Source organism: Pteropus medius, unplaced genomic scaffold, assembly GCF_902729225.1.
Source record: "Pteropus medius unplaced genomic scaffold, Ma_sr-lr_union100, whole genome shotgun sequence".
Classification (NCBI taxonomy): Eukaryota; Metazoa; Chordata; class Mammalia; order Chiroptera; family Pteropodidae; genus Pteropus; species Pteropus medius.
Genome location: NW_024350927.1, coordinates 5,906,265 through 5,921,220, shown reverse-complemented (window position 1 = coordinate 5,921,220; position 14,956 = coordinate 5,906,265). Strand labels below are relative to the sequence as shown.

Here is a 14,956-nt window from a genome sequence, read left to right as displayed (position 1 = left end):
TTAGGCAAGAATTCAGTAAGGACTACCTTCTCAGGGAAAAGAACAAATAGAAAGAAATTAACCCCATGGAGTAAAAACAATTCTGTTCTTATTACCTTTGCTCTGAGTACACATGTTTAAAAAAAAAAATGAACTCAACTCTGTGATTTCATGGTCATTAGGTGACTTTGTTATGTATGTCATGTGGGTTTAGCATCTAGATTTATACTATTGATGTAGTCTGAAAAACCTCAGGCTAAGAATTGTCATATTCAGTGGATCCAGACCTATACTGCCTTTAGACATCTAGCAGAAGGAAACATAAAGCATCCAAGTCTTCAGAAAATTCCTTTAGAAAAATTTCCAAGAAATAAGAGCTCACAGTTAAAAGTCACAAAACACACTAGAAAAAGCCACTGTGATTAAGGGTCCGCAGAATTAGTAACAACAGAATTATTTCACCTAGAGATTTTGGGGTTTTGGAATTACCAGGTACAGAATACGAAATATGCATATTTAAATAAAAAGGGAATTGAAAATGTAAGAAGCAAGTGACTATAAAAACGACCAAGCTCATTTGAAAAAGAACCAAATGTAATTTCCAGAAATGAAAATATAATAATTCAAATTGAAAACTTGATGTAAGAGTTAAACAGTGGATGAGACATAACTAACTGAAGAGGGAACAAAAGGAGTATTAAAGTTGAAGAAACTACCCAGAGTATACCACAAAGAGAAAGAAAAAGATGAAAAATATGAAAGGTATTTAGAGCTAGAGAGGACACCGATCTAATACGTATCTAATAGAAATATCAGAAGGAGAAAATAGACTCGGAGAGATTTCCCACCTCCCTCCTTACTCCCTATGTTTTCCTCTACTGGGTTAGAAACTATTATCAAAGAGAAAAATGGCTGAGAACTTTCTTAGAGTTGATAAATGATATGAGTCCTCAAATTCAGGAAGCTCAGCAACTCTCAAGCAGGTTAAACAAGAAAGAAAATTCATATCTAGACATTTTATAATAAAATTGCAGAACATCAAAGACAAAGACCTTTAAAGCAGCCAGAGAGAAACGAGAGAGAATCTACACAAGAGCAAGTGAGATGTCTAAATGATGGCAGCCAGAGGATTGTGGAATAATATAGTGTTAGAAGCTGAAAGAAAGTAGCTGTCAACTGGGAATTGTGTACCCCTGTGGAACTATCTTTTAAAGCAAGGGTGAAATGAGGACATTTATACGTTTAAAAACCAACCAACCAACCAACCAACCAACCAACCAAATGAACAAAAACAACCCGATAGCTTACTGCCGCTAGAAGACCCCAACTTTTAGCAGGTGTAGTTAAGAAGGGAAATGATCTCAGGGCTACTGTCTGAGATGCAAGAAGGAGGGATAAAGGAAGAAAATAATGAACATTTGGTAAATCGAAACAAACACTGATGGTATTAAGCAATGATAGCAGTGCGTAAAATACTACTGAGGGAGGGAAAGTACAGAAATCAGGCAGATCTAACATAGATCTCCTGGCGGGTAAGCCAAAAGGGGGCTGATGAGAACAAGCTCTAAGGTGCTCGCATACTTGGGAGAGGGGTAAAGATACCGACCACATTTTAGGTTTTGAGATAAAAATACTTGATAAATTTTAAGGGTAACCACTAAAAGAATAGAAATAAAGTATATCTTCCGAACCACTATAGGGAAAATGTAGGATGGGTGGGGAAGCGAGGGGGTGAGTGGATTTAAGTCAGTTCAAAGAAAGGCAAGGAAGAAGCACATTTTAGAAAAGAGACAAACAGCACAAAATAAGATGCTATAAAGAAATGAAAACATGTCAGTAATTACAGCAAATCACAGTGAAAAGGCATAGGGGGGATTAAAAACGAAACATGGCCCGGCTTTATTCTTGTTTGGACAAGGCATATCCGAAACGTTAGGTTAGAGAAAGGTTGAAAGTGAAAGAAAGGGGAAAGATATGTCAGGCAAATACTAAACAAAAGAAAATTGGGGTAAACATATTAATAAGTTAGACTTTATGGCAAAAGGTATTACTAGAAATAAGCACTATATAATAATAAATGTTTATTATAACATTTGTAACTATTATAACAGTGGGCTATAACAGTTTCCAAAGTACATACATCTAGTAATGTAACAGCAACATGTAATAAAGGAAATGTTGACAGAACTAGAAGAAACGGACACATACATAAACATAACGGGAGAATTTTAACACATGTCTTACAGCCATAGATAAATCGAAGAGCATAAATATCAGTAAGTATCTGGACAAATTGAACAATACAGCTAACAAGTTTGATACCTGTTGACCAAAAAGTTTCAAGTCAGTATCCTACAGATCCTGTTTTCCGACTAGTGCATCAGATTTGATCATTAATATAGAGAAATAAAACTTAAACCCTCAGACGTTTAGAAGTTTTAAAAACAGCATGTTTCTACATACAGATCAAAGAAACTATCATAATGGAAATTCGAAAGTGCCTAGAACTGAACAATAACAAATAGAAATCATGAGCTAAAGTGGTCCTTAGGTGAAAATATAAAGGTATAATATATTAAAAAGGGGAAAAGAATACAAGTAAATACCGGGAATAAAAGCTCTTGTTGGAATACTCTCCCCTGGACAGGCACATGGCTGACTTTCATAGTTATGCTCAGATGGCGTTTCTCCTTGAGGCTCACCCCATTTACAGTGGAACCCCCTGCTCTTTTTTCTTTAATCTTTCCATGGCATTTATTATTATACTATATGCTTTACTTACTTATTGTGTTTATTGTTTATCTTTCTATCTCTAACTAGAATGTAAGTTCCATGACAGTGATTTTTTTTTTTGTCTTTTTTGTTCATTGACATCTCAGACACCCAAAACAAAGCCTGCATAGAATGGGCACTCAGTAATATATGTTACTGAAATGGAGAATTCCATGAAAAATGTAATTATGCAAATAAATTTGAAAATTTGGATGAAAATCAGATTCCTAGAAAAACACATAATTTTCCCCAAATTGACTCAACAAGAGAGAACCTGAATAATTAAAAACCATGAAATAAATTGAATCAGTATTTAAAAATTTTCCAAAGCAAGCACCTTGCTCATATGATTTTATAGGTAATTATACCATTCCAGTTTTACACAAAATTTTCCATATAATTTTAAAAAATAGGGAACACTTATCAGCTTAATTTACAAGGCTAATATGACCTTAATATAAAAACCAGACAAGAATAATATAAACAAAGAAAATTAATTACATGGTAATCACATTTGTGAACATATTTGCAGAAATCTTAAGATACTGACAAACCAAATACCACAACACATAAAAAACAGACAAAATGTGTATAGGGCTAGAAAACCAGGATAGCGGTTACCGTGGCCCCCGTACTGGTGATTGGAAGGGCCCTAAGGGGGCTTTGGGGATCTAATGACGTCCTGTTTCTTGATCTGGTGTTGATTACATGAATATGTTTCCTTTGTGAGATTTACTCAGCCAAACACATGGTCATCTATGTACATTTCTATACAGATATTTCAATTAAAATTTCAATTTTAGTTTAAAATAATTTATAATATCAACTCATGTTTTTAACTCATGTTAAATTATTAATATAATTTATAATATAATATCAACTTGTGTTTTTCTCAGGACTACAAGGGTGTTTTTACATTAGCACATCTATAAATATCATTCATCATATTTTATATTACAGAAAAAAAGCCATATAATCTTGGTGGTTGCAAAAGTTTGCTAAAATTCAAGATCAATTCGTGATGTAAATCTTTGCAAACCAAAAACAGAAAGGTGCACCTTAAACTGGCAGTATGACAGAGACAGAGTTAACCAAATATTCCATATGCTCCCCTGCATTTCCAGTCTCCTTTGCAGTTAGATTGGGGTCAAGTGACTAGTTCTGTCCCATAAACTGTGAGTGGAAGTGACATGTGTCACTTTTAGGCAAAGGCACTTGAGCCGATGTTCCTCCTCCATCCCTCTCTTCTCTTGCTCCAGTGACCTGGGAGGCTGTGTATTGCAGATGGCATAGATTAAAGATGGAGTAAGGATGCTTCACTCTCATCAGACTTTGCGTAAGCAAGAAATAAACCCTTATAATAGTGTTAAGCCTCTAAGATTTCAGAGTGTGTGTGTTCTCACAGCATAGCCTATCTTATTCTGATGAATATAAAGGACATCTACCAAAAAAACTATAGCAACTCATATTCAGTGGTGAGAAATTAGAGACACTCTCCTTAAAACCAGGAATAAGAACGAGGATGACTGCTATTTCTCCTTCCGTTCTACATGGGGATCCTACCCAGTGCAGTGAATAAAACAAGTAAGGGTTGGAGTAGAAAACACACAACAGTTACTCTTTGGAGAGGAAATGATTGTCTACCTAGTAAGCCCTATGTATGAGTAAACAAGTTGCTTATAAGTCGTCTATATCTAAAAATCAGTTACATTACTATGTACTAGCAACAAAAAATTATAAAACTTAATTTTTTAAAAAAGGTACCATTCACGGTTTCATTTAAAAATGTATGGTACATAGGTATAAAGTTAGCAGAAGAAGTGAAAAACTTATGGAGAAAATTATAAAAGTTTATTGAAAGACCTTGTCCATAGATAGACACAGTAACATAATGATGTCATTTCTCCCCAATTTGACCTCTAGAGTGGATGAAATTCTAGTCAAAATCCCTAAAATGTTTCTAAGGAACTTGTCAAGCTGATTCTTAAGTATGTATGGAAGAGCAAAGAGCCTAGAATGGCCAAGTTACATTGCTATGCACTAGCAACAAAAATCAGAAAACTTAATTTTCTGATTGATTATATATTGTTTAAAAATAATATGTTTAGAAAATTTACTGTAATTCTTTTAAGTGAGCCTAAGAAAATGACAACTTGGGAAAACTTTGTTAGCAATTATGATAGAATGTTTACATCTTAATATAAAGAACTCTCAATAATTAACAAGAAAAAAGATGAAGGTTTATTGTTTTGCTTTCCTGACTGATATTTTAAAACTTTTCCTCAACCAGCAACTAGGGCATTGGGTGGATTTATAAAAGGTAAAAGACTTATTTGTCTTTTATACTTAAAGCATGTCCCAGGTGGATGTGGATTCAGGAATTGAAAATATGGAAGTTGATGAAAATGATCGAAGAGAAAAAAGGAGCCTCAGCGATAAGGTTGGTAAGAGATGAAGCCGTTGCTTCTGTGTTTAGTACAGATGATGTAAATAAACACTGCTCATGTCCCGGATCTGCAAAGCCTGTTAGAGCGGGCCACTCCGAATCCGCAAATCCTTTTTAGGTGATTGTTTTTATTTTGAGGAAAAATCGGTAGCCTAGATCACCCTTATTAATGAAGTATAACTCAGTTCTTTTACCTGATAAAATCCTAATGTTATTTTTGTTTCAGGTCCATGTTTTTATCAGTAAGTTTAGTTTGTAACAGGAATGAACTTAGAGATAATTTGAATTGCTTTTGTCGGGTTTTTGCTTAAGCAAGTCGGCCATCCCGTCTTTGATAGTATTGGGAGGAAAACGAACCGAGAATTGAAGCAAGAATGTGTGGGATCCAGTAGCCAGTTTCGAAAACATACTTATTTTGTTATCATCTCAGCTTAGTTCTCTATGTTTAGAAAAAGGAGTTGTTCGTGATGGTTTTTTGGTGTCGTAAATAGTTGCCTCACTTTCTATTCAGTAAAAGATTTCATGTTCAGCAACACATATCAATGATTATTAGAAGTTGGACCGTAGCTTCCTAGCAGTCTGATGCTTTATTGTATATAGTTCTTTAGTGTTTACAAAGTTCTTCCATATGTGATATTCTATTTGTGATGGAAAGTAGTGAGAAATGTTAAATTATGGAAAAATTTTTGGAGAAAAATTGGCCACATACCTAGGATGTTAGCCACATACCTAGGATGTTAGCCTGGTCCTTCGGTGTTCAGAAAAGGAAATAGATGGGACATGTGTCCATCCTTTGTCTTCCTTGGTGATTCCTGACTAGGCCCTTGCCTTTTTATCCTCCCCCCACCCCCTCCGCCATACACAGAGATTATGTTGGAAGCACATGTCACCAGTTACATGCTGGATCTTTGAAGTCATAGTAACAGGTTTATTTTCCACTAGATCAATGGGTGAATAGTTCTGTGCATTTCTAAAATGTCCTCATTAATTAATGAATTAAATCAGAATTAAATATTTCTATTGACATCTAACTCATACCTCCTGCCACTTGAAATTAACCCCCAAATCTTCTTCACAAGGAGCCACCATCAGGTTCTGAAGTGTCCGAAGAACAGGCCTTACAGCTGGTCTGTAAGATCTTTCGTGTCTCCTGGAAGGACCGGGACAGAGATGTCATCTTTCTTTCTTCTCTTTCTGCACAATTTAAGCAGAACCCAAAAGAAGGTAGGAATCTAGCCCAGCTGTTTTATTTCAGAGTACTGTACTTAAGGGGAAACTGTACTGTAAGCCCGTTGGCCACAGCCACTCTGTCTTGCCCCAGGGTCGTGTTTTTGATTATGGGATCCTCCTCGATGAGGACACTGATGTGTATGACCACTTTCCACCGATCTTATTGATAAATTATTTTTTTACTTTTATGATTCTCTAAAAGAAAACTGTATAAATAAGTTAATGGTGTCCATCGTCTCAGAGTGGTTTTTTCCTTTCCAGTAAGAGGCGTAGAGAGAGCGTTAGCGCCTCTTATGAAGTAGGGGATGCTGGGTAGTCCCCAGGGGTCCTGGGAGAGGCGCTCTGTGTGAAACACACCTACCATAAGTGCCTCCAGGTCATGTGCAGGCGGTGGAGTAAATCTGCTTTATTAAATTGCTTGTAGGATAGGACATATTGAAATTTTGCTGTGTTTCCAGGATTCTATTTTAAGAGGCTACATTAACCCACGCTTATAACAAAGTAATAAAATTCCTAGGGCAGCATTACAGGGCACTATCACTTCTTTACAGCAGTCATTGAATACAGAAGGGGGAGGGGCAGAACACCAGAGTGTTCTTTGGCATGTCGCTGCAATCAGACCTCCCCAGAGGCAGAGTTTTTTGTGTGTTTTGCTCACGGCTGTTTTCCCAGTGCCTAGAAAGGTGCCTTGCACTCAATAATCCTTCAATAGATCTGTTTTAAATGAGTGAGCGAGTATCAAGGAGATCGCCCTTTCCTTTCCTAGGCCACCTGTTTTCCACAGCAAACAAAGTCCCCTGTGTCCCTGGTGGATGGATTGTCTACTTCTGATTTTACCAGGATCTTCTTGTTAATTCTGGTTATAGAGATGAACTTAGCAACCATACGCTTCAAAACCCTGCCACTTGTTATTGTTATTACTGTGAATCTTAAGATTCTCAAATCTGTCTTGTACATATATGTGATAAATTTTAACAACCAAATCAGGTAAGATTTACATGGGTTAGAACTTTTATTTATATAGCGATATTTAAAATGTCTTTAAAGACCTACAGTAAAGCAGTTGAGAGCTGCAGAGAGTAAAAAGGAAGATAGAAAGTAGAATCTGCTCCAGAAAGCCAGATGGCGACTAGAAATTAGACCCTTCGTCACATACTCTGAACTTTGTCCTTGATAGTTTCACTGTATATAAAACACATATAGATGAATAAAGATTAACCCAGTTATGTTTCTAGTATGATGAACCTGTGGAGTTGGGAGTAGCTTCTTTTAATAGTTAATATATATCAGCAGTGACTCGCATTGACTGTGCTCCAATTTTTTTTTTTTTTTTAAATAAGCTTTGTATCTCGGAACAATTCTGGATTCACAGCAAAGCTTCAGAGAGAGTGCGGGGAGTTCTGTGTACGCTTCACCCATTTTCCCGTAATGTTAACGTCTGACTTTGCCATAGTATACTTGTCAGAACTAAGAAATTACTAGTAACTACACTGCAGACCTTACTTGGATTTCACCAGCTCGTCCACTAACATCCTTTTGCTGTCCCAGAGTCCGGTCCAAGCTGGGACACCACAGCGAACTCTGATTCCATTGGGCTTACTCAAAACCGTGTATATGTGAACAGCCATGTGTAACACTTCTCTGTTCTGCCTTTCCAACAGTGTTCTCTGATTTTAAGGACTTGATTGGCCAGATATTAATGGAAGTGCTAATGATGTCCACTCAGACTAGAGATGAAAACCCATTTGCCAGCCTGACAGCGACATCGCAGCCAATCGCAGCGGCCGCTCGGTCACCAGACAGAACTCTCATGCTAAACACCGGCTCCAACCCAGGAACAAGCCCCATGTTCTGCAGCGCGGGCTCCTTCGGTGCCAGCTCTTTGTCTAGGTCAGTGTGGTCCCCTCTGCACACGTAACTGGGAGTGAGGTAGCCGTGAAGGATGCGAGAGAGAAGAGTGTCCCTTCACGGGGTGTGTCATGCCGTCGATGGCATGGATCGTATTTGGGGGATGGACTGAGCGTTTCCAGGACGTGTTAACCTTTTTTGGATCGGTCGCTTTGGCTTTCCGTGGTTTGGCTCTTGGTAAATTAAAATTTAGAAACGAATGGCTGTATATTGTACATTATTCTTTGGAAAGAGGAAGGTATCGTATCATAAACGTAGCCTCTAGATCTGTACAGCAGTTAGATTGTAATTCTTTAGGTGAGTGTCCGAAAGATTTGTACCCTCGAATGCTTAGAGATGTGAACTGTAAATACACTGTTCTTAAAAAGCTTGATATTTTCCATTTTAGTTATTTATCTCAAGTTTTTCTTCAATTTTCTCTTCTTTCCTCCCTTTCTCAACTAATTCAGCCTCTATGAAACTAGCCCAGCCCCCAGCACGGGGCTCTGGAGCTCCGTGCCAATGACGAGTCCGCCCGTTGCCTCACCTTCCCGTGCAGCCAGCCAGACGGCTGTGCCGTCCATTTCCCTCAGTCCTCATAGTGCGGCTTCGGGGACCGCCACAGGAAGCCAGCCCTCGTCCCCGCGGTACCGCCCCTACACTCTCACCCACCCCGGGGGGACGCCAACTCCTCCCACCCCGCGGTCCTCCGGCCTCTCCGTTCCCTCTAGCTCTCCAGGCCTCCCTGCCCTCGCTGGTAGTCCGCAAGCAGTGCCTGCCAGCTCTTCCAGACAGAGACCCAGCAGCGCGGGGCCACCTGTCCTGTCCGCCTCCCCCAGTGCCATGAGCAGACGTCCTTCCTCCCTGAGGATTTCTCCTAGGTATTTACTCAGCAGGAGAGTTGGGTGCGTGTTTGCAGTGCAGGGAGAGGAGATTAACACGGTTTGGAAGGACTGCTGTGTGACACTGACCTCAGTTACGTATGTTTTCCGTTTGGGGTGATTAACCTGTGTGTCTGACTAGGGTAGGCGCGCGCCCCGAGGCCATGCTCCTGCCAGGCTTGGATGTCGTCAGAAAGTGCGGGTCGCTCTTTTGTGGGCTCTTTTCTACCCTGCCTTCCCCTCACTTTTCCTCCATGCTGTACAACAAAGAACGAAGTTCCTCAGTGTTGAAATTTAATCCACATGTCATTCCTCATTACAAATGAGTTTCAGAAGCCCTTGGCAGTTCGTATTTGAGGGTTGGGGTTCACGGGACCACTTTCCGACTTTTTATACTGTCGCTAGCCGTAGTGGAAACGTAGTCAGACCAAGGGGTCGTGGGAGCATGTCTGGGCCTGCTGTCCTTTACTTCTGGTCACTGGGGCTGGGCCAGCGTTCCTGCCTTGACATTTTGACTTCAGCCTCTTAGAAGCAGTCTTAGAATCCCATTAATCCAATGCCTCCCCCGCCAACTATACTTACACATTCCTGTAGTTTAGGCGAATTACTTTTTTGCATGTCAGTAGACAAAGCTTTAGCATAAGATTTAATTAAAAGGACAACAGTTGCAAAAGCTTTCTCCCTCTTGTTTTTTCGTTGTTCCCTGATGACCTTTTTTGCTTTTGTTGTGGTAGTATGTACGACAGTCCTTTCTCCTTCCTCTTCCTCGCACTCTCTGGGGACAGTAGTGATGAAGATGAAGAAGAAGATGATGGTGATGGTGATGATGAAGGTGGTGGTGGTGGTGATGAGTTTTCTTGTGTCCAGTTTGGGTCCAGGTATCAGAAGAACGCAGTCTTACCCCGCACGTGCCTAGGTGCTTAGAAACTAACTTTTATAAGCCCTAATCCGGGGTGCACTTCGAATCCAAACAGGGTCGGGTCCGATGAGACCACCCAGAGGGTCAGCGTGTGAGAAATGAGCATGTTCTGAGACCTTAGCACCTTCTCGGGGGATAGAGTGCACGCTGGAAAAATTCATAGTGTCACCTGGTAAGTTTGGAGGAAACTTACATGTAATCACTTGTGAAAAACATAAACAACAGATTAAAAATCAGTCGTCATTAAGCCCATCCACCGTAAGATCTAAAAGGAAGGACCGTTCACTTAGCTACTTCGAGAATGATCTTGTGAGCAGCGTGTACTCTGTGAGGCATGATTTCTTAAGTACGGTTGCATGGATTGCTGTTTAGGAATGGCAGGGGCTGGGATGCGTGCGTGTGCATGCGTGTGTGTGTGCGTGTGTTTACACGCGCATCCTGACCCATCTGTCTCAGTCTGGGCTCTTCCGTTGAAGAGCACGTGGGTCATACTGTCTGGCGTAATTGTGACTCTGCTTTCACTTCTAACCTTGATTGTCACTGATGACCTTGACCCCAGTGAAGCCAGACCCTGTTCGTTTAGACAGCCTTTGGCAAGGCAGCAGAGGCTAAAACAGTTCATGATGTTGCTGAACGTTCAGTGCTGAAAACCAAGTGAAAAAAAATGACTTAAGTTTTTAGGTGACTTTGAGCAAGAAAGTATAATAGCACTTTTTTTTCTAATACTCTGACTCATTGTCTTACGATTTTGCTCTTAAATTGAAGTTTCCTCTGGTCTGAGTTGGTATTTGTGCTCAGCACTGTTCAAAAATAACTCCAGGCTATAAATAGAGCCTGCAGTAGGAGTTAGGTACACTTCATTAAATTTGACAGCGTTCAGAAGAATCATTAGCGAGTGTATAAAGAATGAGAGGAACATTGGTGCGAGGTCGAACATTGATTCAGGAAGGCTGATATTTGTGTTAGGTTGAACGTCATGTCACTAGTTCTCAAGTAAATTTCCCAAGGGTAGAAGTGTCTTTTTCATGTGGATAAAATCCTGTTGCGTGATTATGGTTATGCAGCAGGCGCCCTTGTTAGGAATCAATTTTCATACATGATAAGAGTACTTTGTTATCTGTTTTACTGTAAATTATCGGTGGGAGAAATAACTCTCTCTCCCCGACGTATTTAATTCCAACTTTCTCTAACAAAGATATCAGACTGTGCCGCCGTTGCTAACTCCTCTCTTTCTAGACTTACAACATCCTCACCCTGTCTCAGATCTAGATTCCATACCTGCGAGGAGACATAAAACTCACTGACTGTAATAATAGCTGCGGATACTTACCACGCGTCACGCGCCACGTGCTGTGTCAGCTCTCTGCATACGCTGTCACTTTAATCCCCACAGCAGCGCTCCAGCTACGGTGACAAAACTGGGGCACAGGGACACTAGTGGGCACGTAACTAGAACGTGGCAGAGCCTGGATCCCAACTCACGTGTTTCACCACCACTCCACGCTGCCTCTGGCTTTTCCATTTTCGCCAAACAGGACTTGTGTTTTTATCATTTCTTACTAGTTGTTTTGCTGCCAAGAGCATCTACTGTGTTCCTTGGCAAGGACGTGCCGACATTTTACTCCTTAATTATAAAATTCCATTCCAGTCAGTTGGCAAGTCCTTTACTGGCTGTTAGGATGAAGTCACATCTATCCAGATTTTGGCAATTTATAGATTCTGGATATCAAAAAGAATGTAAAGGAGCGGTTAAAAATACATAACTGATGAAACAAACAGAGAGGAACTTGAAGATGCTTGTGGAGCCAGAACCAGAAAGAGGCAGCAGAAAACCTTGTTAATTTGAGCACTCGGCAAGTAGTTGTTTTCTTTCTCCGTTTCTAATTGATCTCGGACTTTTATTTGCTTTGAAGGAAGCAGTTTTAACACCTGCTTGCCTGGCAAGGTTGCCGTGGAGGAAGGACTCGGCGGGGTGGGGTCTGTCTCGCTCCTGCGCGCCCACGGGGGTTGACGTGGAGCACGTCTTTGTGGAAGTAGTTGCGGTGTATGTTCATGTTATTTATAGTGCTGATGATAAGGATTAATTTAAGAAAGGTAAAAACATTCCTCTGCGAAAAGAGCTGTGTGAATTATAAGGAACTGCTTCTTGCAGGAGCGGGAGTAAGTAAAGTGAAATATCTCATGGTAAAGATAGCAAGAATTATTCTGGGGAAAATTTTTCTAATTGTGTCCTAGGAAGTTGAGAACTAGAAATTTTTTTGTTCTTACCGCTTAGCTATTTTAGTGAAGGAGGTTAAATCTTGAAAATCATAATAAGCCTAAGTGAATAGAGAAAGGGGAAATTAGCAAAGAGTGGAAAACATTGATACTTACCCTCTGATTTCTGCTGGTCATCACTGCTTGGAGATGACACACGGAAACAGTCAAAAAGAAATCTTTCTGCCATGGCAGTCCCCAACACCTTCTAGTGATGTCTCTTCTCACACAGAGTGAAACCCGAAGCCTCTCACCCTGGCCTGTAAGACCCTGCATCTCATGTGCACACACGTGCACACACGTGCATACACGCCCACACACGTTCGCTTCTCCTTTCTACCCTCGTCTGCCTCTACGCGCCTACATCCTCCGGCTCATACACTCCATCCTGTTCTTGAACTCACTCAGTGCATTCCCTCCTGCCGTAGGCCGTTGCACTTGCTTCCTCTCTTGGGACAGCTGTCCCCCCATCTCTGCATGGCCTGCTCCCTGACTTTCTTGGGTCTGTGTGAAATGCCATCTTATCAGAGGGCGACCCCTCGCCCAGTTGTGTTAAATGTTACGTTAACCGCCCCCCCCGCCCCACACTTTTGGACCCTCTGTCACCTGTGCTTTCCTTTTATTTTCTCTCATGGCGCTGCTGTATTTATTTGGTTTTGAGTGTCTCCCCCACTGGAACATAATTGCCATATGAACAAGGTCTGGATCTGTCTGATCCCGCGTGTCCCGCCCCCCAGGACCTACAGCAGTGCCTGGAACACGGAAGGCACACGCGAACATTTGTTCAGTGAATGCACATCGCTTAAATCTGCACAGCTCAGACTTTGCCTTCATCAAGAAGATATAAAATTCTAGAATCTGCATTCAAAAAAATAAGAAAATAGATGGATGATTAGTCCCCTTATAGAAGAAAAGAAAGTGCAGTGGAATGTTTTTTTAAGAAACAAGTTTTCTTGGTGCATTTAAAATGGATTCAGTTTGCACAAATCAAATGCATGTGTAAATCCCCAGGAATATTTTCATTGTTTTCTGAAGGATTCAGCTATTATGTGATTCTGTTATGTGAAGTAATTACATTATTAAATTGAACTGTTGATGTAGTTATCGGAAAATGGTTCAAATATTCTCCCAGAGGGAGGTATAATTTTTGCAATACTCTTAGGACTTAAATATGACACATTTCTAATGTTATATTACGTATATTATATGCTATATCATTGTTAAATGACATCGTGGATTTTGTGACAACTTTTTTTGGGGAAAAAACCGAGGTATTATTTAAAATGTTTATCGATAAGCATAAATTGATGCATATATACTATATACCACTTTCTCCTTCAGTGTCACATTCAGACTTTGAATCCAACTCTTTCACTTTGAATCTGAAGATCCTTGTCAATGAACTGTGACCATTGACACTTTTGCACAGTGTTGGTGAGACTGGTCGCTCTTCACACTTGTGATCATGATGCGCTTTAGCACCTTTTGGATTGATCCGATAACTTGAAAATATATGGACGAATACTAGGGTTTACTCTACACTTCCTAGTTGGTTAAACTTTTGTTTCTTTTTTCTTTTTCTTCTTTCTTGTCTCTTGAAAGTCAACGGGAAGTGTCGTTTGGTGCCTTGAAAATTCTGATGTATTCTGAGCGCCTTTCATTGCGTTGCCTGGCACAGCACGAGCCGCCTTCTGTATATGTTGCCACTTTTCATGTCTTAGTGCGGTATTTGTGAAGATATTTTAGTTGGCTTTTGAGGTGTTCAAATTTGAGTTAAAATGAAATGAGAGGCGTTGGCTAAGAATGGAACTGAATTCCCACGCGTGAGCAGCCACCGTTTAAACCTGCTGACTTCACACAGGTATCCGCCTGCTGGCTGCGGGGACTGCATCACGCTGACTCCTTGCCCCGGCAAGGACCTAGTGACATAAAATATACGATGCTTTTCATTACGGAAGTGTAAAATGTGAGAAATATGGGGCTTATGATCAAGGAACTGTGTGGTTTAACATTTTCATTTGAAACATGGGGATGATCTGTTTTCATTGTCATTTGCAAGAGCTGCTCGGAAGAAAATTAACCCTAATTGCGTGTAGGTTTAAGCCTGTGTGCCTGTAAGTTCACCTTTGGGGAGAGCAGCGAGTAGAGCCGCCGCGTCACGAGCCTCAGAAGGAAGCGGGGGGAGTAGCCCGTAGCGGGGCACTAAGATGGCTACAGGTGAAGACTTTCACCTTTCTCCCTTTCTGCCTTTGGAGATTCACCACACTTCTGCTTGTGGGTGGGTTTTTCTGTTTGGTTTTGCTTTCTGTGCTTTATTGCGGTATTCCTCTTTCTCTTGTCAGGCCAGTTAATGGATACCAGATCTTGCCATTAATCTATGAAGTGCGCCCCCAAATTAACTGATAGGAAGACACAAGATTTCTTTGTTTTTGTTATTTTGAGGGTTCCCACGCTGATCTGCCCATCTTTGTCATGACTCTGGTGGGGGAATTCCTTGGGGGCGGGTCAGTTATCTGCCCAGTCGGGAGGTCGTCGGCTGCCCTGTGCCTCTGGCTGCCTCTCAGCCCTGACTCCTCCCTTCCCTCT

General features: G+C 40.7%; 1 protein-coding gene across 3 annotated transcripts in view; it reads left to right on the top strand.

Annotated features, from left to right (window-relative positions):
* UBE4B (ubiquitination factor E4B) overlaps positions 1-14,956 on the top strand; it is a 108,490-nt gene that overhangs the window by 46,882 nt on the left and 46,652 nt on the right. For 2 of the 3 annotated variants that reach the window (XM_039842272.1, XM_039842273.1), the window contains 3 exons: positions 5,104-5,191; positions 6,277-6,421; positions 8,089-8,317. In XM_039842272.1, coding sequence (XP_039698206.1) covers positions 5,104-5,191; positions 6,277-6,421; positions 8,089-8,317 — 462 coding nt within the window. Of the gene's footprint in view, positions 1-3,697; positions 4,088-5,103; positions 5,192-6,276; positions 6,422-8,088; positions 8,318-14,956 lie in introns of those variants that run through there. The other variant, XM_039842274.1, reaches the window with a different exon arrangement.